The sequence below is a fragment of the Triticum urartu genome, chromosome 1A (assembly GCF_056163025.1).
Source record: "Triticum urartu cultivar PI428250 chromosome 1A, HENAU_Tu73, whole genome shotgun sequence".
Lineage (NCBI taxonomy): Eukaryota > Viridiplantae > Streptophyta > Magnoliopsida > Poales > Poaceae > Triticum > Triticum urartu.
In genome coordinates this window covers 528935187-528952245 of record NC_141873.1, presented here as the reverse complement: position 1 = coordinate 528952245, position 17059 = coordinate 528935187, and the positions used below count along the sequence as shown (strand labels likewise).

At 44.0% G+C, this 17059-nt stretch overlaps 1 protein-coding gene across 2 annotated transcripts; it reads right to left on the bottom strand.

The window, feature by feature from the left end:
* Positions 1-268: 268 nt before the first annotated feature.
* On the bottom strand, positions 269-6080 carry LOC125526864 (uncharacterized). 2 transcript variants are annotated; one of them, XM_087540080.1, is made up of 6 exons: positions 5930-6080; positions 5567-5847; positions 5192-5452; positions 3616-3846; positions 1810-2103; positions 269-1725 (listed from the first exon to the last, which is right to left on the bottom strand). In XM_087540080.1, exons 1-6 carry the CDS (start codon positions 6009-6011, stop codon positions 427-429), a joined length of 2448 nt encoding a protein of 815 aa, XP_087396206.1. In that variant the 5' UTR covers positions 6012-6080; the 3' UTR covers positions 269-426. The 2 variants fall into 2 exon arrangements, with proteins under 2 accessions (XP_087396206.1, XP_048547438.2); XM_048691481.2 differs by having other exon boundaries at positions 269-2103.
* Between the last annotated feature and the right edge of the window lie 10979 nt (positions 6081-17059).

The following is a 17059-nucleotide window of genomic DNA, read 5'->3' as shown; positions in this document are numbered from 1 at the left end:
GCTGAGTAGGCCGCACCATATCTGAATAGGTCATCCTTCTTGCTGGCAGTATTTCATGCATGGCTCTGCAGTTTTGTTTATTTATTTACATCCTTTTACATGCCTGCCTCTGTAACCCTGCTGCTTTGAACTTCTCCCTTCTCCTGATGATATCTTTCAGCAGCCAGAAGATACGATTCTTGAGTTTCATGTCTGATTTGACAACAATCAACAAGTTAGTAAATAGTACTAGCAAAAGATACTGGCAGAAAATACTTGGAAGGAAATCGTAGGAAATTCTCAGATAGTTTCAAGTTCTCTCACAAACCCACAAGGGCCCAACAATCGTACTGAAGTCTCAACAGCCCGTACACACATACAGTACATTACTAGAATGTTCAGAGTTCAGTACACCGCCGTCCCATGCATAGTCACGCACGGTTGCCCTCAGTTGTCAACCTGAGCCGCTCCATCAGTGACCGGGACGCCGTCGCCGCCATTGTTCACCGCCTCTAGCGCTGCCTCCGGTGCCCGCTTCTTCTCCTCGGCGAGACGGGCTCTGCGCCAGTGGTCCCTGGTGTAGAGGTGACTGATCATGCCGCGCTTGTCGCAGCCGTGCACGCCACACAGGCTGCACGAGAGGCTGTCGTCCGCCTGACGCAGCGTGACGAACAGCTTGCCCTCCACCTTGATGTAATACTCCTCGCCGGTCACGGCGGGGCCTCCGTCGATCTCCACGGCTCCCTCTTCCTCGGCATCAGCTTTCTTTTGTTCTTCAGCTTTGGCAGCACCATGTCCGGCCCCTGCACCTTCATCTACTTCCATTGGGGCCACGGAGGAGACACGGGCGCAGACCGGGGCGGCAACATCCACTTGAGGCGTTGCCGATGACACTACCACCTCCATATCTCCCGCTGCTGGTTTCTTCATGGAGTCATCGCTCCCATTGACGACGATGGAGGCCGCTTCCTTGGATGAGCTGTCGATCATGGCGGTGGCAGCCTTCTTCACCCCCTGTCCTGCCGATGACAAAGCTACCTCCATCTCTCCCGCTGCTGGTTTCTTCACTGAGTCATCGCTGCCATTGACGACGATGGAGGCGGCTTCCTTGGATGGGCTGCCGATCACGGGGGTGGCGGCAGCCTTCTTCACCCCCTGTCCTGCCGATGACACAGCTACCTCCATCTCTCTTGCTGCTGGTTTCTTCACCGAGTCATCACTGCCATTGACGACGATGGAGGTGGCTTCCTTGGATGGGCTGCCGATCATGGTGGCGGCGGCAGCCTTCTTCACCCCCTGTCCTGCACCGGCTTCAACGGTGGCCTTCTGTTTGTTGGTGTGCTTCCTGCCGGACAGGTGAGTCTGCATGACGCACTCCGACGGGGCCTTGACGTCGCAGAGCTTGCACAGCAGGATGCCGCCGTCCAGTCGGCACACGCCATTCGCCTCCATGGGCACAGTTTCTGATGCTGACCCATTGCCACATGCACCGACACCAACTGCAGCCACCTTTGCCTTGTTGGTGTGCTTCCTGCCGGACAGGTGAGACTGCATGGCGCACTCCGACGGCACCTTCACGTTGCAGAGCTCGCACAGCAGGGAGCCGCCGTCCACCCGGCCCACGTCATTGCCCCCCACGGGCACCATTTCTGATCCTGGCCCGTCGCCACCAGCAGCGACGGCTGCCGGTGGTTCCACGGCTTCGCACTGCTTCTGCTTGGCTTGCTTGGATACGTGCTTGGTCCCCTGTAGGTGGCACATCATGGTAACAATGTCAGCGGTCTGCACGTCGCACACCTCGCAGAGGATGGAGCCGTTCAGCTGCACCACCTCGCACAATGTCCCGGAGTCTGTCAGCATATGGAACTTCCTCGGCGTGTAGCCGCCTTCCACCTCTGCCTCTTCCTCCGCTTCCCCAGGGGCAAGCGAGGCCGCCATCTTCATGTGAGCCTTCCCTTTGAGGTGATCCTTCGTGCCCTTCTCGCTGGTTGCCGTGCAGGTCAAGTCTCGCTTCTGATTCTTGCTGCTTGGCCCGGCTGAAAGGGTGGATGTGGCTGGGACAACGTCGAAGTTCTTCCGCTTGGCCGGTAGCACGGCTGCTGATGCATTTGGTTTTGAGCAGACCTGCATGAACAAACACAAACTCCACTAAGCAGACACTCGTTTAGGTTACGGAGACCTGTGGAAGAACAAAGGCAAAAATCCCTCATCGTAACAAAAATGTTGTATTCAGACATATGCCACTAATGTTTTCGTAGCTTTGTGCTAGTGCCATCTCAGTCCCTTTAATTTCTGTCACTCTCTCCTTCTCTAACCATGTGATGTTTCATGTTTTGCTGTCTTTTCAAACCGTTCAAATCGATCAACCTTGGCTGGTTTTTCCCCATCACGTCTTGAGAAATGACAAGATGTCAAAATATGATATCTGATCAAACCAAACATGGTTGATCGATTCGAACCGTTCGAAGGGACAGTGCAAAACCAAAACATCACATGGTCAGTCAGGTCAGGGAAGGAGAGATTGACAGGAAAGGGACTGAGATGGCACTAACACAAAACTTGGAAAGACACTAGTGGCACATCCCTCGCTGCAACATTGATAGTGAAATTTCCTGGAATACCAAGTTGTTGAAGTGGCATTGATGATGAATCTATGTTTTTGAACTGAAACCACAACAAGAATTACGGAATGAAGGGAGTACATCAGAACCTTATACACCCTAAAAATATGCGCATAAGTTTCAGCAAAATACGACATAAATCATGAAATTAGGGATGGATACAAGTATGAGCGTGTAAACTTTATAACTTAAACAAGGAATGGTGTAAGTTACAGGTCATATTTAAGTCTTAATTTTTAGACGCATATACTTGTATCCATCCTCTATGAGCATGACTTATTTCGTATTTTATCAAACTTATACAAAATTTTGTTAGCCGTATCATGCTATAGGATTCATATGTCCCTAGGTATAGAAAATCCCTTGTCGCAAGCTCCTGTGCTTCTCTAGCACCTCTTAATATTCAAAGATAATGGAAGAATGCAAACATTTTAGTACACTAGAAACTAGGACCAAGGACATTTGTAAGGACACATAAAATTGGTTTCTCAGCAATCATGATTAAATAGCCTTTGAGACCTCTTTATGTTCCAGAAATCATGATACACATTTGCCATGTACTGGATTTACAGTTCGGGCCCTTTCTATATACAAAAGAATGAGCACTTTTACTAATAGGATCAGAATAATACCTACTTTCAAGCATATAAGACCCTCTCCAACTTTGAGCCTAACTTTAACAATAAATTTGACTAATAAAATGTCAGTTATATGCCACAAAAACTATAGCGTTCAAAACTTCTTTCAGATACAAAATCAGTGATATATTTTTTGTGGCATAGAACTCAGATTTTATTAGTCAAATTTGTAGTCAAAGTTAGGCTCAAAATTTGAGGGGGTGTTACATATTTGTAAGCAGGCAGTATTGTGGTCAATAAATGAGTTGGAAGTACAACCGATTCAAGTAGCCTCATAGGAAACTATAAATATTATAGTTAACCACGCTGCAGTAAAACAAATATATTGTTTTGTTGAATTTGGGTAGGGTTGGCAAAGTCCAAACCATATTCCTTACCCCATCCTTCTTAGGCAATGGCTGCGCGAGCATGGCAGTCTTCCTCATATGAATTTTCCCTTTGAGGTGATCTTGCATGTTCTTCTGACTGCTTGCTGTGATGCCGCATGCCGTGCAGTTCAAGCCCAAGTTGTCGCAACTTTTTTCAGCGAAAGCCATCAAAGGGGCAACAATACCAGGGTTTTGCCCCTTGGCCGGTAAGGCTGCCGACCTATTTACCTTCAAGCTGAACTGCATCAAACACAAACACCAGTCAATTCTTTGACACATATAAGAAATAATCTTTATCTCTCACAAATGAAAAAAACTATTATCAACAATATATATACACCATCAATGGATCTATTTTTCCTACTCCCTCCGTTCACTTTTATAAGTCGTTTCAGACAAGTGAAATTGAGCTGTTTTGCACAATATCTGAAACGTCTACAAAGCCTTATAAAAGTGAACAGAGGGAGTATTAAAAGAAAAAAAACAAGTAGAAGGTTAGTACAAATTGTTGGTATTTGGTAACAAGATGACATGTAAATATCTTGAATTGTTGCAAGCCTTAGCACTATTTGTTGTTTGTATTCATAGTAAAATCAGAAGCAGTCGAGACCTATTTATGTCCCTCAAAATGTGTGATTTACCGGTGTTACAAGTTACATCTAACCAAGCCACTCTAGCTAGCTGGGCTGTAAAATGTAGGTAATTCAAGAATACTGTTGTATAGTGTCAAAAACACTTATATTGTGAGACGGAGGGAGTAGTGAATACTGAATACAACAATATTATCAGTAGGGCATCAAGGTGTCAACAAAAAAGAATTGCAGTAGCCTGGGCTATGGACTCAAGCCCAGACATAAAACTTGTTGAAGGTTAGTATGAATTCGTGTTTGTTTTGAATACATGAACACATATGCTGTCTGGGCTTGAGTCCATAGCCCAGGCCACTGCAATTCTTTTTTCTTGACACCTTGATGCCCTACTGATAATGTCGTCATATTCAGTATTCACTAGTATTCTTGAATTACCTATATTTTACAGCCCAGCTAGCTAGAGTGGCAGTCGAGACCTATTTATGTTCCTCAAAATGTGTGATTTACTGGTGTTACAAGTTACACCTAACCAAGCCACTCTAGCTAGCTGGGCTGTAAAATATAGGTAATTCAAGAATACTACTGAATACGACGACATTATCATTAGGGCATCAAGGTGTCAAGAAAAAAGAATTGCAGTGGCCTGGGCTATGGACTCAAGCCCAGACAGCATACGTTTTCATGTATTCAAAACAAACACGAATTCATATATACTTGAATATGAAAATGTAAGGCTAGTACAGTATGAATCAAAACACGATTCAGGACAGTTTGATTCGAAGATCCATATAACTTGTGCAGTAGCAAGATATTATGATGCTTGTAACATCACATTATATAGAACGCTTGAGTGTTATTATATCTAAATGTGTCTCACCTAAAGAACAAGAATCATAGTTGGTTCAACCAATTAGATATTGGACATCAGAAATGAAACAATACTTTGCATTCCGTATTTCAGTACGGAGATATAAATACATGCTGCATTTTATTACCGCATCCTCCTCTGGTTGACCTGTTCCAGGCGATGGCTGCGTATGTTTAGCGACCTTCTTCCCGTGGCTCTTCCCTCTGAGGTGCTCTTGCAGGGCAACCTCACTGGTTGCCGTGATGTTGCACACCGTGCAAGTCAGGCTTGACTTCGGCTTCTTGCTTCCGGTGGCCGCCAAAACAGCAGATGCATCATGTACATCAGGGTTTTTCCGCTTGCCTGGCACAGCAGCAGACACGTCTACTTTCGACCCGGCCTGCACAGACTGGAGAAGAACACAGATATTGGAATAGTTAGGGGATGAAAAGGAGCCGGAGACCTAGATTCAACAGGTTGAATCCTCAGAGCAGCAAAAGGTTGAATCCTCAGATCAGCAAACCTCATGAAAGTACGGCGACGCTGTCTTCAGCGATGGCGCCGCCCCATGTTCGGACACGCCGGCCAGCCCCACGAGCAACCTGGCGCGCTCCTCCATGAGCTCACGGCGGACCTCGGCCTCGAGCGCCATGGCCTCCGCCTCCTCCCGCAGGATCCGCGCCCTTATCCTCTCCTTCGCCGCCCGGCGCCGCAGCTCGTCCGGATCAGACGCCGGCGGCGGTGAGTTCTCCCCGTGGTACCCCGCGCCGTCGCCGGCGACGAGAACATTAGGCACGTGCGTGGCTTCACCAAAGGGAATAAGAAGATCAGCGGGAGAGAGGCATGAAGAACCAAGAGCCGGCCGTAAACAGGGAGGAGAACTCACCTGCCGTCTCGGAGTTGGCCGACGTAGCAGCGGCCCCCGCCGACGGACAGCGCTCGTCGCCGGCGCGGTAGTGGAACTCCATGGGGAGGCCTCGTGATCTGGGGTTCTGGGGGTTTTGCGGGATCGGAAGGCGTCCGGTCGGTCCTGGATGTTGTGCCGCTGCGCTTGCGCGAGAGAAACGTGAGCCCTCCTCGACTATAAACGCTCTCGATGTGTTGGAAACGGTTACGGTAAAAATCCAAGACCCCCAGCTGATCCCCCGCGTACGATTGAAATCTTTGGAAGGATCCCACTGAGCCAGGGAATTAATGCTGATTCTCTTTATTTTTGGCAAGTCATGATTTGCTTCCACCAAATAAATATAGAAATTAATGCTTCCATGATTTACGTTATAGAAGCTCCATTTTCAGTTTTTCTTTAGGCTGGAAATACCTAGAGTGATTTATCTACTGTGCACAAGATAAGCTTTTCTATCTACACGAAAACTAACGGCATCTCCAACGGCAACCGCGAATATTCTTCCACATCCGTCCGCGGACATAGATGCGGTAGGCCGCCATCCAACGCTGCCCGCATACGTCCAGCCAACAATTCGAACTAATTGGACCAAACTCGATCAAACCGGATGAATTTCATTGAAGTTCGGACATAATTTACATAAAAAGTTGATATTCGACCGTTTAACAAAAGAAAAGCTAAAAAAACTAAATCATATACCGGACGACCACCTCGTACGTGTGGTCTCCATCCCTGCCACACCGTCGTTGTCGTGGTGGTGGTCCCTCCAGCGGCAGGACGGCGTCGGAGGGCCGCAGTAGCCTTGTCCGGTGGTTGCCTGCCACTCGCGGAGGAGCTGCTCCGCCTCCTGCTGCACCTTGCGGTGTGACGCCGCGGCCACTGCCGACGTGGCCTTCGGAGCCCTAGCAGTGGACTTGCTGCGACTGGCATTGGCGGAGCAGCCACTAAGTGACTACTCCTCGCCGATCTTGACAAGCTCGCCGTCAAGGTAGCGGAGGCGTCTGGCGGGCGTCTCCGCGGTGGTCACAGAGTAGTCGAGCGCCCACACGGCGCGAGGTTAGGATCATTGCGGAACTAGTACATTGTCAGGTTGCTCTTGGCCAACGCGGAGCGGTGATCGGCACTACACCGGGTTGTACCTTGCCTGCTGCCGAGCTACGCGCTCCACCTTAGAGACAATGACCTTGAGCCCGAGGGACTGCCTCCTCTGAGGTAGTGGACGAGGCGCCCCTCGCCTTCTTGATTGCGGGCGGTGATGGTGGCTGGAACTACGTCGGTGTTTCCCTGGAGAGGGAGGGATGATGTAGCACACAAATAACAACACCTCGCAACCCGACGTGTTAAAGGGGTTGTCAATCCCTTTCGGGTAACGGCGTCAGAAACGACGAGTGACTGGAGATAAAGTTGTAAATATTGATAGATCGAACGCCAAATAAAATAAATTGCAGCAAAGTATTTTTGGATTTTGGTTTAATATATCTGAATAAAAATGCAAAGGAAAAGTAGATCGCAAGGCAAATATATGAGAAAGAAGACCCGGAGGCCGTAGGTTTCACTAGTGGTTTCTCTCGAGAAAAATAGCAAACGGTGGGTAAATAAATTACTGTTGGACAATTGATAGAACTTCAAATAATTATGACGATATCCAGGCAATGATCATTACATAGGCATCACGTCCAAGATTAGTGGACCGACTTCTGTCTGCATCTACTACTATTACTCCACACATCGACCGCTATCCAGCATGCATCTAGTGTATTAAGTTCATGGAAAAATGGAGTAATGCAATAAGAATGATGACATGATGTAGACAAGATTCGTTTATCTATATGGCGGTAGATTTAGATCTCATATTTTTATCCTTAGTAGCAACGATACATACGTGTCGGTTCCCTTTCTGTCACTGGGATCAAGCACCGTAAGATCGAACCCACTACTGGGCATCTCTTCCCATTGCAAGATAAATAGATCAAGTTGGCCAAACAAAACCCAAATATCGAAGAAGAAATACGAGGCTATAAGAGATCATGCATAAAATAGATCAAAGAAACTCAAATACTTTTATGGATATAAAAACATAGAACTGATCATAAACTCGAAGTTCATCGATCCCAACAAACACACCGTAAAAGAGTTACATCATATGGATCTCCAAGAGACCATTGTATTGAGAATCACGAGAGAGAGAGATATATGAAACCATCTAGCTACTAACTACGGACCCGAAGGTCTACAAAGAACTACTCACGCATCATCGAAGAGGCACCAATGGAGGTGGTGAACCCCATCCGAGATGGTGTCTAGATTGGATCTGGTGGTTCTGGACTCCGCGGTGGCTGGATGAATATTTTGTCGACTCTCCTAGGATTCTGGTATTTTTGGGGGTATTTATAGAGCAAAGAGGCGGTCCGGGGGCACCCGAGGTGGGCACAACCCACCAGGGCGCGCCTGGGCCTCCTGGCGCGCCCTGGTGGGTTGTGCCCCCCTCGGGGCACCCCCAGGTGCAACCGGGGCCCATTGCCTTCCTTCTGGCCCATAAAAAAATCTCTGTAAAGTTTCGTGGCATTTGGACTCCGTTTGATATTGATTTTCTGCGATGTAAAAAACATGGAAAAAACAACAACTGGCACTTGGCACTATGTCAATAGGTTAGTACCAAAAAATGATATAAAATGATTATAAAACACCCAAGATTGATAATAAAACAGTATGAAACAATCAAAAATTATAGATATGTTGGAGACGTATCAGCATCCCCAAGGTTAACTCCTACTCGTCCTCGAGTAGGTAAGTGATAAAAACAATTTTTTTAATGTGGAGTGTTGTTCATCAAGTCATATCATATTATTTTCTTTATAGCATGGACATTTGGACTTTTATGTGATTCAAAGCAATAGTCTAGTTTTGACATAATAATTTAGATACTCAAGCATATCAACAAGCAACCATGTCTTTCAAAATATCAATGCTAAAATAAGTTATCCCTAGCCCATCATGCTCAAACATTGATCCATTCATGAAACACACTCGAATATTAACTACACCCAATACTTGAGCACGATCATATTGCCTCCTAGTTGGTGCTTTTATGAGAGAAGATGGAGACTCAAATTTCAAAAATAAAAATTGCATAAAGTAAAAGAAAGTCCCTTCGCAGAGGGGAGTAGAGATTTGTAGAGGTGCCAGAGCTCAAAGCGAAAAAATTGAGATAAAAACATTTTGAGAGGTGTATCCATCCCACCAACGAAAACGACTTAGAGTTCCCAATACTTTCCATGCTTAGATATATCATAGGCGGTTTCCAAATAGAAAATAAAGTTTATTCCTTTTTTCATCATAACTTTCACTTTCCATGGCTAACCGTATCCACTGATGCCCTATTGGGGAATGCAGTATTTCAAAAAAATTCCTACGATCATGCAAGATCTATCTAGGAGATGCATAGCAACGACAGGGGAGAGTGTGTCTACGTACCCTCGTAGACCTAAAGCGGAAGCGTTTATCAACGCGGTTGATGTAGTCGTACACCTTCATGATCTGTCTCGATCAAGTACCGAACGTACGGAACCTCCGCATTCAGCACACGTTCAGCTCGATGACGTCCTCGCCTTCTTGATCCAGCAAGAGGGGCGAAGTAGTAGATGAGTTCCGGCAGCACGACGACGTGATGACGGTGTTGGTGAAGAACAATCTCCGCAGAGATTTGCCTAAGCACTATGAAAACTATGGCGGAGGATAAACTAGAGGGGACGGGGTTGCCGGCACACGGCTTGGTGTTTCTTGATGTGTCTTTGGTGCTAGCCCTGCCCCTCTATTTATGTGTTGAGCCCTGGGGTCGAAACTTGGAGCAAAAGCCTCATCAAAGTCGGTTTTGCCCAAAGGCAAGAGTCCCACTCGGACTCCAGGACCAAACGCCACAATCCTTGGCGTCTGGCCCAGACGCCATGGGCCTCGGCGTCTAGCCCATGTCCAGACGCCAGGGTCTCCGGCGTTTGGCCCCCTGGCCTCCGCAAAACTCCTTTTGCACTGACCTAAAGCCTCGTGGGCTTCACCCCTTGGTTGAACCATATCATCCTATATATCAATATTTACCTCTAGACCATTCCGAAGCTCCTGGTCATGTCCGTGATCTTATCCAGGACTCTGAACAACATTCGGCCACCAACATACATAACTCATATAATACTATATCGTCAACGAATAGTAAGCGTGCGGACCCTATGGGTTCGAGAACTACATAGACATGACCGAGACATCTCTCTGGTCAATAACCAATAGCGGAACCTGGATGCCCATATTGGCTCCTACATATTCTACGAAGATCTTTATCGGTCGAACCACATAACAACATATGTTGTTCCCTTTGTCATCGGTATGTTACTTGCCCGAGATTTGATCGTCAGTATCCTCATACCTAGTTCAATCACGTTACCAGCAAGTCTCTTTACTCATTTTGTAATGCATCATTCCGCAACTAACTCATTAGTCACATTTCTTGCAAGGCTTATAGTGATGATCATAACCGAGAGGGCCCAGAGATACCTCTCCGATACATTGAGTGGCAAATCCTAATCTCGATATATGCCAACTCAACAAACACCATCGGAGACACCTGTAGAGCATCTTTATAATCACCCAGTTACGTTGTGACGTTTGATAGCACACTAAGCGTTCCTTCGGTATCCGGGAGTTGCATAATCTCATAGTCATAGGAACATGTATAAGTCATGAAGAAAGCAATATCAATAAACTAAACGATCATAGTGCTAAGCTAACAGATGGGTCTTGTCCATCACATCATTCTCTAATGATGTGATCCCATTCATCAAATGACAACACATGTCCATGGCTAGGAAACTTAACCATCTTTGATTAACGAGATAGTCAAGTAGAGGCACACTAGGGACTCTTTGTTTGTCTATGTATTCACACATGTACAAAGTTTCCGGTTAATACAATTCTAGAATGAATAATAAACATTTATCATGATACAAGGAAATATAAATAAGAACTTTATTATTGCCTCTAGGGCATATTTCCTTCACTCTCCCACTTGCACTAGAGTCAATAATCTAGTTTACATCGTCATGTGATTTAACACCAATAGTTCACATCGTCAGGTGACCAACACCCAAAGGGTTTACTAGATTCATTAATCTAGTTCACATAGCTATGTGATTAATACCCAAAGAGTGCTAAGGTGTGATCATGTTTTGCTTGTGAGAGAAGTATAGTGAGCGGTTCTGTTACATTCAGAGCCGTATGTATTTTGCAAATATTCTATGTCTACAATGCTCATGGAGCTACTCTAGCTAATTGCTCCCACTTTCAATATGTATCCAGATTGAGACTTGGAGTAATCAGGACCGGTGTAAAAGCTTGCATCAACGTAACTCTTTACGACAAACTCTTTATCACCTCCATAACCGAGAAATATTTCCTTAGTCCTCTTAGGTAACTAAGGATAACTTTGACCGTTGTCCAGTGATCCACTCCTGGACCACTATCGTACCCCCTTTCCAAACTCATGGCAAGGTACACAACACAACATGGCATACTTTATAGAACCTATGGCTGAGGCATAGGGAATGACTTTCATTCTCTCTATCTTTTGCCGTGGTCGTGTTTTGAGTCTTACTCAACTTCATACCTTACAACTCAGGCAAGAACTCCTTTTTGACTGTTCCATTTTGAACTACTTCAAAAAACTTGTCAAGATATGTACTGATGTCTAGTACACAACCTTCTTCTTGTAGACGTTGTTGGGCCTCCAAGTGCAGAGGATTGTAGGACAATAGCAAATTTCCCTCAAGTGGATGACCTAAGGTTTATCAATCCGTGGGAGGCATAGGATGAAGATGGTCTCTCTCAAACAACCCTACAACCAAATAACAAAGAGTATCTTGTGTCCCCAACACTCCCAATACAATGGTAAGTTGTATAGGTGCACTAGTTCCGCGAAGAGATGGTGATACAAGTGCAATATGGATGGTAGATATAGGTTTTTGTAATCTAAAAATATAAAAACAGCAAGGTAACTAATGATAAAAGTGAGTGAAAATGGTATTGCAATGCGTTGAAACAAGGCCTAGGTTCATACTTTCACTAGTGCAAGTTCTCTCAACAATAATAACATAATTGGATCATATAACAATCCCTCAACATGCAACAAAGAGTCACTCCAAAGTCACTAATAGCGGAGAACAAATGAAGAGATTATTGTAGGGTACGAAACCACCTCAAAGTTATTCTTTCTGATCGATCTATTCAAGAGTCAGTAGTAAAATAACACGAAGCTATTCTTTCTGTTCGATCTATCCTAGAGTTCGTACTAGAATAACACCTTAAGACACAAATCAACCAAAACCATAATGTCACCTCAAGTATCCTTGGGTATGATTATACGATATGCATCACACAATCTCAGATTCATCTATTCAACCAACACAAAGAGCTTCAAAGAGTGCCCCAAAGTTTCTACCGGAGAGTCAAGACGAAAACGTGTGCCAACCCCTATGCATAAGTTCACAAGGTCACGAAACTCGCAAGTTGATCACCAAAACATACATCAAGTGGATCACGTGAATATCCCATTATCACCACAGATAAGCACATGCAAGACATACATCAAGTGTTCTCAAATCTTTAAAGACTCAATCTGATAAGATAACTTCAAAGGGAAAACTCAATTCATCACAAGGAGATAGAGGGGGAGAAACATCATAAGATCCAACTATAATAGCAAAGCTCGCGATACATCAAGATCGTGCCGAATCAAGAACATGAGAGAGAGATCAAACACATAGCTATTGGTACATACCATCAGCCCCGAGGGTGAACTACTCCCTCCTCGTCATGGAGAGCGTCGGGATGATGAAGATGGCCACCGGAGAGGGATTCCCCCCCTCCGGCAGGGTGCCGAAACGGGTCTAGATTGGTTTTAGGTGGCTACGGAGGCTTGCGGCGGCGGAACTCCAGATCTAGGTTATGTTCTACAAGTTTGGGTATATATAAGAGATGTTGGTGTCGGGAACAAGTCAGGGGCGTCTCCGAGGCGGCCAGGAGGTAGGGGGGGCGCGCCCAGGGGGGTAGGTCGCGCCCCCACCCTCGTGGGTGCCTCGGGACTCTTCTGGCCCATCTCCGGTACTCCGTGGGCTTCTTCCGGTCCAAAAATAATCTCCGTGAAATTTCAGGTCAATTGGACTCCGTTTGGTTTTCCTTTTCTGCGATACTCAAAAACAAGGAAAAAACAGAAACTGGCACTGGGCTCTAGGTTAATAGGTTAGTCCCAAAAATCATATAAAATAGCATATAAATGCATATAAAACATCCTAGATGGATAATATAATAGCATGGAACAATAAAAAATTATAGATACGTTGGAGACGTATCAAGCATCCCCAAGCTTAATTCCTGCTCATCCTCGAGTAGGTAAATGATAAAAACAGAATTTTTGATGTGGAATGCTACCTAACATATTCATCAATGTAATCTTCTCTATTGTGGCAAGAATATTCAGATCCATAAGATTGAAGAAAAAAGTTTAATATTGACATAAAAACAATAATAATTCAAACATACTAACCAAGCAATTATGTCCTCTCAAAATAACATAGCCAAAGAAAGTTCATCCCTACAAAATCTTATAGTTTGGCCATGCTTCATTTTCATCACACAAAATGCTCCCATCATGCATAACCCCGATGACAAGCCGAGCAATTGGATCATACTTTTTAACGCTCTTCAGCCTTTTCAACCCTTACGCAATACATGAGCGCAAGCCATGGATATAGCACTATAGGTGGAATAGCATATGATGATGGGAGTTATGTGAGAAGACAAAAAGGAGAAAGTCTCACATTGACGCGGCTAATCAACGGGCTATGGAGATGCCCATCAATTGATGTCAATGCGAGGAGTAGGGATTGCCATGCAACGGATGCACTAGAGCTATGAGAGTATGAAAGCTCATCCAAAGAAACTAAGTGGGTGTGCATCCAACTTGCTTGCTCATGAAGACCTAGGGCATTTTGAGGAAGCCCATCACTGGAATATACAAGGCAAGTTCTATAATGAAGAATTCCCACTAGTATATGCAAGTGACAAAATAATAAACTCTCTATCATGAAGACCATGGTGCTATTTTGAAGCACAAGTGTGGAAAAAGGATAGTAACATTGTCCCTTCTCTCTTTTTCTCTCATTTTTTGTTTGGGCTTCTTTGGCCTCTTTTTTTATTTGGGCTTTGGCCTCTTATTTATTTATTTATTTCACTTTCCTCACATGGGACAATGCTCTAGTAATGATGATCATCACACTTTTATTTACTCATAACTCAATGTTACAACTCGATACTAGAACAAAAACATGACTCTATGTGAATGCCTCCGGCGGTGTACCGGGATATGCGATGAATCAAGAGCGACATGTATGAAAGAATTATGAAAGTGGCTTTGCCACAAATACGATGTCAACTACATGATCATGCAAAGCAATATGCCAATGATGGAGCGTGTCATAATAAACAGAACGGTGGAAAGTTGCATGGCAATATATCTCGGAATGTCTATGGAAATGCCATAATCGGTAGGCATGGTGGCTGTTTTGAGGAAGATATAAGGAGGCTTATGTGTGATAGAGCGTATCGTATCACGGGGTTTGGATGCACCGGCGAAGTTTGCATCAACTCTCGAGGTGAGAAAGGGCAATGCACGGTACCGTAGAGGCTAGCAAATTGCGGAAAGGTAGGAGTGCGTATGATCCATGGACTCACATTAGTCATAAAGAACTCATATACTTATTGCAAAAGTTTATTAGCCCTCAAAGCAAAGTACTACTACGCATGCCCCTAGAGGGATAGATTGGTAGGAAAAGACCATCGCTCGTTCCCGACCGCCATTCATAAGGAAATCACTCAAAGAACACCCCATGCTTCAAATTTGTCACACAACATTTACCATACGTGCATGCTACGGGACTTGCCAACTTCAACACAAGTATTTCTCAATTTCACAACTACTCAACTAGCATGACTCTAATATCACCATCCTCATGTCTCAAAACAATCATCAAGTATCAAACTTCTCCTACTATTCAACGCACTTTATATGAAAGTTTTTATTATACCCATCTTGGATGCCCATCATATTAGGACTAATTTTATAACCAAAGCAAATTACCATGTTGTTCTAAAAGAATCTCAAAATAATATAAGTGAAGCACTAGAGAAAACGACAATCTACTCCAAAAGATGTAAGCGAAGCACAATGCGTAGTTGAATAATTATGTAACTATGTGAAGACTCTTTAACATTTAAGAATTTCAGATCCTGGTATTTTATTCAAACAACAAGCAAAACAAAATAAAATAAAATGCCGCTCCAAGCAAAACACATATCATGTCATGAATAAAAATATAGCTCCAAGTAAAGTTACTGATGGACGAAGACGAAAGAGGGGATGCCTTCCGGGGCATCCCCAAGCTTAGGCTCTTGGTTGTCCTTGAATATTACCTTGGGTTGCCTTGGGCATCCCCAAGCTTAGGCTCTTGCCACTCCTTATTCCATAGTCCATCGAATCTTTACCCAAAACTTGAAAACTTCACAACACAAAACTTAACAGAAAACTCGTAAGCTCCGTTAGTATAAGAAAATAAATCACCACTTAGGTACTATTGTGAACACATTCTAAATTCATATTGGTGTAATATCTACTGTATTCCAACTTCTCTATGGTTCATACTCTCTGATACTACTCATAGATTCATCAAAATTAGCAAACAACACAATGAAAACAGAATCTGTAAAAAACAGAACAGTCTGTAGCAATCTAAAGGTTTCGAATACTTCTGTAACTCCAAAAATTCTGAAACATTAGGATGACCTAAATAATTTGTATATTGATCTACTGCAGTTGGAATTGGTATTTTATCGCTCTCTGGTAAATAATGAAAATTATTTTCGTGAGTGCATACTTTCTGTTTTTATCAGCAAGATCAAACAACAATCACCTAAGAAGATCCTAAAGGCTTTACTTGGCACAAACACTAATTAAAACATAAAAACACAATCATAATAGAGTCTAGATAAATTATTTATTACTAAACAGGAACAAAAAGTGAAGAACAAAAATAAAATTGGGTTGCCTCCCAACTAGCGCTATCGTTTAACGCCCCTAGCTAGGCATGATGATTTCAATGATGCTCACATAAAAGATAAGAACTGAAACATAATGGGAGCATCTTGAAGAATATGACTAACACATTTAAGCCTAACCCACTTCCTATGCATAGGGATTTTGTGAGCAAACAATTTATGGGAACAATAATCAACTAGCGAAAGCAAAACAAGCATAACTTCAAGATTTTAAGCACATAGAGAGGAAACTTGATATTGTTGCAATTCCTACAAGCATATATTCCTCCCTCATAAAATTTTTCAGTAGCATCATGAATGAATTCCACAATATAACCATCACATAAAACATTATTTTCATGATCCCCAAGCATAGAATTTTTATTACTCTCCACATAAGCAAATTTCTTCTCATGAATAGTAGTGGGAGCAAACTCAACAAAATAACTATCATGTGAGGCATAATCCAATTGAAAATTAAAATCAAGATGACAAGTTTCATGGTTATCATTGTTCTTTATAGCATACATGTCATCACAATAATCATCATAGATAGCAACTTTGTTCTCACAATAGATCTTGGAGATGCTTGAGAAAATCAGACGTAGATGCCTATGGACGAAGAAAACCGAGCAAGGAGACAAGTGCAACTCACTGGCAGCCTGGGATTTGGTATGCAGACCTTAAAAACAAGGCGGTCTCGGAGTGATCAATCTTTCCATCCAAAACGAAGCTCTGCTCCTAAAATTCTTGCACAAATTCTACAACAAGAAAGATGTCCCCTGGGTATAGCTCCTTTGGAACACTTACTACTCCGACAAGATCCCACATGCATCTGACGCAGTGGGGTCATTCTGGTGGTGTGACGTTCTCAAGCTTACTCCTAAATACATGGGGGTGAGCCGTGTCCAGGTGGTCGATGGCACGATAGTTCTTGCATGGAAAGACTTATGGCTTGATGAGGCACTGGAAACTTCCCAT

Coding starts and splice junctions, on each gene's coding strand:
- LOC125526864 (XM_048691481.2), bottom strand. CDS start 6,011: ATGGAGTTCCACTACCGCGCCGGCGACGAGCGCTGTCCGTCGGCGGGG. Junction 5,848..5,929: donor GGCCAACTCCGAGACGGCAG/GTGAGTTCTCCT, acceptor CCTTTGGTGAAG/CCACGCACGTGCCTAATGTT. Junction 3,847..5,191: donor GTCAACCAGAGGAGGATGCG/GTAATAAAATGC, acceptor TGTTTGATGCAG/TTCAGCTTGAAGGTAAATAG.